The sequence below is a fragment of the Arachis hypogaea genome, chromosome 11 (genome assembly GCF_003086295.3).
Source record: "Arachis hypogaea cultivar Tifrunner chromosome 11, arahy.Tifrunner.gnm2.J5K5, whole genome shotgun sequence".
Lineage (NCBI taxonomy): Eukaryota > Viridiplantae > Streptophyta > Magnoliopsida > Fabales > Fabaceae > Arachis > Arachis hypogaea.
Genome location: NC_092046.1, coordinates 65,748,415 through 65,755,545, shown reverse-complemented (window position 1 = coordinate 65,755,545; position 7,131 = coordinate 65,748,415). Strand labels below are relative to the sequence as shown.

Below are 7,131 nucleotides of genomic sequence, written 5' to 3'. Positions count from 1 at the left end.
TTAAGACTCTTATCCGATTCTAGATCCGATGAAATCACACCAAATTAACTCTCATAGTATTTGAATCCGAGGCGGACACCCCTAATGGAGCTTCGAACAACAATAACATTTTTCTCCACACCAGAAGTATAAGCGATATAGCACCACGATGGAAGAAACTGCACTCTAGGAACAGATAGGAAAGGCCTCTGAATTTAGGCTTGGTAGCCACCTTTCGTCGTGTTATGCTACTCGGGCCAACAGACTCTTCTATAATATAAGGCCGTGATTTTTCATGCTCTTTTGCTGCATATTCAATAACCAGTTAACCTCAGAACCGAGAACAAGAAGTGACGATGGCATAAATTAATGATTCAACATAACGGGAAAAAGAGAATCGATGCTGAAAAATAGTACAATATATGCCCTGCCCTTCTAAAATACCTCATTGATGCAACATCGTCCTAAAAAGATGTCAATGTAATGAGAACAACTTTATACAACGCGACGGAGATAACAAGAATCTCTATCGGTGAGTTGATGCTTCAAAGAAAAGGGTAAGTTTAAAAAAGAACAGATAAAAAGGGACATTTTTAGAAGTAAAACGATCCCCAGATTTTATCCACACATTTCAGTCGGGAGCTAAAAGAACATCAACATGCATGAGACTGAAAGCCATCTCTTTAGACCTCTGTGGCACAGGAATCAAATGACGGTAGAAGCCAACCCTTGGTCTGGGCATGCTGCACATAGAACCCAAACTTCTCCTTTGCATTTGGAATGTCCAGAGCCAGATCATCAAGACTGTCCTTGATCCGGGTGAACCCTTTCGTCATCTGATTGATGGTGATCAAACCCTCACTGAATCCCTCCTGCAGCAGATCAAGCATCCTGTCATTCTTCTTCTCCATGGCCATGACCAAAGCTTTCTTAACTACCTCATGGTTGAAGAAGGGCATTCCAAGGTCCCGGATACACTGGCAAGCTTCACTCACAACCCCGCCGCTTTCATACTCCTCCAAGAGTTTCATGATCTTGTCCTTGGCATCCTCAACAGCCCATCCGGTCCCACCACCCCAACATCTCAACAGCCTCTCACCAGCATGACGAGCTGCTATGAGTGTGCGTGCCATTCGCACCGTCTCGGTCCCACTGCACTTTGGGGGTAACCTAATGGCAATTTCTTCCAAATTCAGAGGGGCCAATACATCATCTATCACAGTCCGAGCCAAGAACAGAGCAAGTTCATTTGAAGCATCCAATATATCTAGTGCCGTATCTTCTGCACTTTCAAGAAGCATGACAAAACCATTAACTATATCCTCTGTCGAGAAAATTTCTATATGTAGAGCAGATAGCAGTACAGATGCCATTTCCTTTTCTCTGTTCTTTCTGTCCATGGCAAGAGTTATTAGCTTCTTCAAGAATATTGCATTATACTCAGGTGCACCAAGATCTTCAAGACTCCGAATCAGTTCAGGAATATCATCAGACAGAAAATACTCGTGAATTATGGTTACAGCTTCCTTTTTGTACTTCCGCATCTTCTCGTCTTCAACTTGAATTTCTCCGTTGTCACCATTAGGATTCACAAATGATGCATCAAGCCACCCTTCAGATATTGCCTTGGGAACCAATGACAGAAACAAGGCTTTAGCTGATGGAATATCAAGAGCAAGATCATCTAGGCCTTCTGCCAATCGAGAAAATCCTTTGACCATTTGACTGGAACTAATGAGTCCTTCTTCTGCTGCTTCTTTTAGTAGCTTCAACATCAGTGGTTCTGCTGAACGGTTCTCCATGGCAAGTACTAGAGCCCTCTTCACAACCTCATGATGGAAGAATGAAACCCCCAACTCACGTATGCACCTACAGGCTTCAAATGTGTCACCACTCTCCACATATTCCCTTAATAAATCGGCAATCTTCTTCTTCACTTCTTCAACGGTGATGTGAGTGCTACCACCCCATCGCCTCTCCACAAGTTCCGCATGGTGGGGAGCAGAGAGATAACTCTTCTCAGCAGTCTGGACTACCAGAGCACCCTTGGAAGGCTCTGGAAGAGCCTTCCTTGCCCTAGCTAGGAAAGCTGGAGGAAGAATGTCATCAACGACAGCCCGTGCCAGGAATAAAGCAAGGATATCAACTGCATCCAGTATGTCCACAGCAAGATCATCGGCAGATTCAATAAGCATAAAAAATCCATCTCTGATCTGTGCAGGGCTGATGACATCAGCATACAATGCTGAGAGCAGAACAGACGCCATTTCTTTCTCCTTATCATGCCTGTCCATGGCCATCGACACAAGGCGCTTGATAAAATATGGATAATATTCACTAGATCCAAGTTCTTTGAGGTCAGACGCAGCCACATCCACATCCCCAGTACTGAAATATTCCTCTATGATAGATACCACGGCTTTCTTGAAATCATCCAAGGGGTCCATCACTGTAGATCCAACTAACTGATAGGGCTCCTAAAATTAGCAAGAGTATGCAAAACCAGGTATATGTTATCATGTGCTTGTTGCCACAATCAAATATACAATGAAAAATAAACGGTCAACAGGTACAGTTTACAACTAATTAAATGAAAACACAAAGAAACCCCAACCTACTACCAGGGCTATAAGATCTCGTAAAAAAGTCTCTATGTTGATGATATTATCACACAATAAATTATATTAGGAACTACCAACAAAAACTAGAAAGGTAGTTTACCTCGCCACTGTCATAATTTGGATCATTGCGATCTAGGTGAGCTTCACCTTCAGTATCAAGCAATTTCCCCCAGGTACCCTTACCACCAGCACCATCTGCATCAACAGGATGAAGAACATCAAATAACTAAAGAAAGATAACTACAAATTACAATCAATTCTACCATTCATGTTATACCGCAAGCACGGGAAGATCCACACCACTAATTAACATCGTCATGACTGTCAAGCCAACATATAAAACTAAGCTATCAGGCTGAAGCACTTGACAGTAGAAGTATATATATATATATATATAATTCACGGGGTGCAACCAAATCAGGTTTCTACAATCTATGAAGTAAAAAGATGATCAGATCAGGCAGTTGAGTAAGTCAACATGATGCTTCTGGTTAAATATAATTAATAAACCAACTATGCTACGTGTACACTAAAATCCACCACCAAAGTCAGCCAAGAGTATAAAACAAATGTTGGAATACAAATACGCATTGAAAATAAATTAAATTACATATGTATTTATACACAAATATATTGGTAGCCGATTTTGGTGGCTGCTTTTAGCATAGGAATAGCATTTTTGCTTCCAGACAACATTGCATTAATGGTTAACATTTATTATGCACCAGAATACTTTTCCACTATAGAAAGTAAAATGACCGACACATCAATCCCAAAATGCGTAAACCTTCACTCACCATGTACGCATCGAAAGAATTAACTAGTCAGAATAACATCTTTGTCTATCAGATTCATACGGATTATGATTGCTAATACACAACAAGTCAACAACTGGATCATAATAACTTAAAGCAATACAAACATAAAGCCAAAAAAAATTCCACAAATTTCACAGCTAGAACTAGCCGACGAATTTTAAAAGTCACCACAGAACAAATCAAACAATAATCTGCTTTCAATAAGCAACAATTAAAAACTAATTTACAGTTAATAACCCTAATCTGTTCACCAATAAGTTATGGTGTACCATAAATACCCTCTCAGATATATTTCTTCCAACAGTTCCTCAAGATACTAATCAAACAGTCTAATAGTAGAAAATTGTGTAGTTCGCTAATCACAAAATAGATGATAAACAAAGAAATAATGCACAGCTTGCAGTATATACACATAGAGCATACAATTCTTAAATTAAAAATAATAATTACAAAATATCTGATGAAGACGGTGCACACCTTTCTTCACTCTCACTAACTTCCCGGAGTGAGACCGACGAACGTGTCTCACAGCAATCCCAGCGGTTTGAGCCTTTCCGCCGCCAGCAGGAGCCTTAACATGATGATGCTCAGATGAAAGCAGCGACGACGGCGATTTCGGCGACGACGACAGATTTTCTGCGTTCTGACTAGCGATCTTGAGAATCTCCCTCTGTCCATCCGTAAGAAACCCCTCGCCAGATGCCATTTCACTGATAAAACCCTCAAAATCTTAATAAAAACAAATCTCCCCGAAGAGGAAACTACTCACAGAAATGGCGAATCGAGAACCGGTACTCTTCTGTGCTTGGCCCGGATCTCGAGCCAACACAGGAAGAAAACCAACCGGATTCTCCAATCGGAAAACTCTCCGGCGGCGGTGATAGTAAAAGAGAAAAAACCGCGAAACGATAAGATCCAACGAAACGAGATTTTGAGTAGAAAGCCGAAGCGGATATGGAGTAAGAGCAGAGATAATCGGAGAGAGTAAGTGAGAGTGTGTGTGTCTGAAATCGGTGGAAAGTGGAGAGGAAATGGATGAGAACGAAAGAGAAGAAGGGGGTTTATATATGGAGGCTACGGTTACGTGTACACGTCACCAATTTGGGGGCAAGGTTTTTGGGTTGGGTTTGGGCCGATTCTGTTTTCGTTATCGTTTTATTTGTGTACACGTGGCGCTGCAGTTAAAGGCGGAGGGAGATGGCTGAAGAATAAAGACAGGGTTTTAAGTTTTTAGTCATGTGCGCACCCCTTTGCTTGCCGTGAGATTCCCGTATTAACCCTAATTCTCGCTCATAACTTTAGCGGTTTAGCCATTTAGGACCATCCCCATTTGCCACCATTGCCGAACATACAAGTGAAACTTTGTTTTCAACACTTCAAGTCTCTCTTCTTTTTAAAATATAGATGACTGTATAGATAGATATAGACGATTGGATAAGAAGGAGCTAGGTCAGTTATCTATCGAGGAAAACTTGTTATTTCTAAGATTTTTTTTTCCCCTTTTTTCCTCCTGTTGTAATGGCAACAGTTGTGTTGTGATAAGGATGAACGCTTGTTTCCATAAAGAAATAATATGTATGATCAGATGCTTAACTATTTTTCTTAATTGTTTCTTAAGGAAAAGGAAGATAAAAAAATGCATATGACATGAAAGTAACTCTCTTGATTTAATGAGAAAGAAAATTTAAGTATCTCGACAATAAAACGTTGCTAAGAAGGAAAAAGGGGTTTAAAAGATGTATAAAACCATTTTTTTTTATAAAAATTAGATGATAATAATAATAATAATAATAATAATAATAATAATAATAATAATAATAATAATAATAATAATAATAATAATAAATTGAGATGAATCAAAAGAGTAAATATGTTCTTTTTTTTTCTTGCACTTTTCTATAAAATATAGAATAAAAGATAAATAGGTCTCTGACTTTTTTAAATACGGACATTTTCGTTCTTCAAGATTTAAAAATATATTTAAATCTCTCACCTTATGAAACGCGTGACAATTATACCTCTCCGTCGAGTTGGGGTTCAAAACGGCAACAGAGCATGCTGACCTGGAAGAGTGGAGTGTCAGGTGTCCATTTTGGTTGCTGATGTGGATAGAGAACAATTTTTTAATGGACAAATTAGTCCTTGCGGTTCAAAACGACGCTGTTACCATCACTGAGCCCTAGAGAACGAATTTGTTGCTCTTTCAATTTCTTTGTAAGGGTAGAAAGGTACACTAGAGTTGCCTGCAGCTTCGCGCAAGAGGCGCTTTGCTGTTGTATGTTTGCTCAACCAAGCAAAACGACGCCTGGCACAGTAGCATACGAGAGACAAAAGAACAGCCACTGCCAAAACTCCAGTTGTAATCACTGTCAAGTGTGAACAATAACGTTATGATTAATCAAAATATTTTTCTGTTGCATGTTGTGTTTGGAAAATAGAAGAGAAGAAAAACAGGTATTGGAAGCTAAGGAATCATGCATATTGAATGATAGCATAGTGATTAGTGAATGAATGATTAACTTATCAACATGGACAATCCTATGAAATTCATTACTTCATCCGGTATCCCGGAAATAAATCTATGCAATATGCTATCATATATAAGATCATACTCTAACAGTAATTAGTACAAAAGGAAGCTAATTGTGTAAAGATGTAGAGTATGGTTGTACCTCCAACAATAACACATATTTTAGTTGTTTTTCCACATTCTCTCGATGTTACTATTGATGCACTGCAACTTAAAACTGAATCAATTAATCACAAGGGAGCAATAAGTAAAGTATCAGAAATGAGAAAATGACTATTTAAAAAAAGTTAAGTTTAGTCTCCAACTGAAAAATAATAAACTCATTTTTCCAGAAAATCTTGCATTCATAAACTGTTTTTGCAATGTACCAACCTTTTCTCTAGAATCTATGGATAATTCAAGGAGCAATAGGCCTAATGATCGACCAATATCATGTGTTGTGTCCTCAATATGTTTGATAGGGTCTTTCAAGCTAGAACTTTTTTTCAAAGCTTTAGCACGGCTAAGCGAAGTTTCGATCAATTCCAAAGATTTTCTGATGGATGGCTTATTTTCTATAACTGTGATTTTGTCACTCAAATCACTGAGTAAACTACATGGCAAACTCGGTAAAAGCATCTATCTCAACTGGATTTTTTGGAGGAAAAAAGAAAAGAAAAGAATAATCAGTTACACAATTAGTAAACTGTAACTGGAAAACACATGATAAAGGAATTAACTCTATAAGAAACTAATGGGAAATTGAGAGCAAAACGAAAGGGAAAAAATCAATCACACAAAGAAATTCAAGAAATTTAGAGGGAAATTGAATTGAACCTGTTGAGAAAATGTAAGGGATGACGACATTAACAATTTGTTTTAGAATAATAATAATAATTAATTAATTTGTATGACATTCACAAGGTTTTTTTCCTTTTGGTTTCACAAAATTTATGTCGCCATCATCAACAAGAAGAAGAACAAGGAAGAGTACCTGCACTTAAGAGAGGGGTTGCGCGGAGATGAGATCTGAAGTGCGAAAGCGTTGATGTTGCATTAACCATGGCGTTAACATTTGAGAGCATAAAATGAGAAAAAGAAGAAGAGGAAGAGATGGCTAATTTTGAAGAAGACGAAGAGGAACAACAAGAAGAAGTGTTATTAGTACTCGGAGAGATATGAATCATGTTCAAGAATATGTTAT

The 7,131-nt window shown here is 38.4% G+C and overlaps 1 protein-coding gene across 1 annotated transcript; it reads right to left on the bottom strand.

The window, feature by feature from the left end:
- Window positions 1-336: 336 nt before the first annotated feature.
- LOC112722192 (MA3 DOMAIN-CONTAINING TRANSLATION REGULATORY FACTOR 1) lies at window positions 337-5,119 on the bottom strand. Its single transcript, XM_025773164.3, has 3 exons — window positions 3,896-5,119; window positions 2,701-2,795; window positions 337-2,456 (listed from the first exon to the last, which is right to left on the bottom strand). Exons 1-3 carry the CDS (start codon window positions 4,122-4,124, stop codon window positions 663-665), a joined length of 2,118 nt encoding a protein of 705 aa, XP_025628949.1. The 5' UTR covers window positions 4,125-5,119; the 3' UTR covers window positions 337-662.
- Between the last annotated feature and the right edge of the window lie 2,012 nt (window positions 5,120-7,131).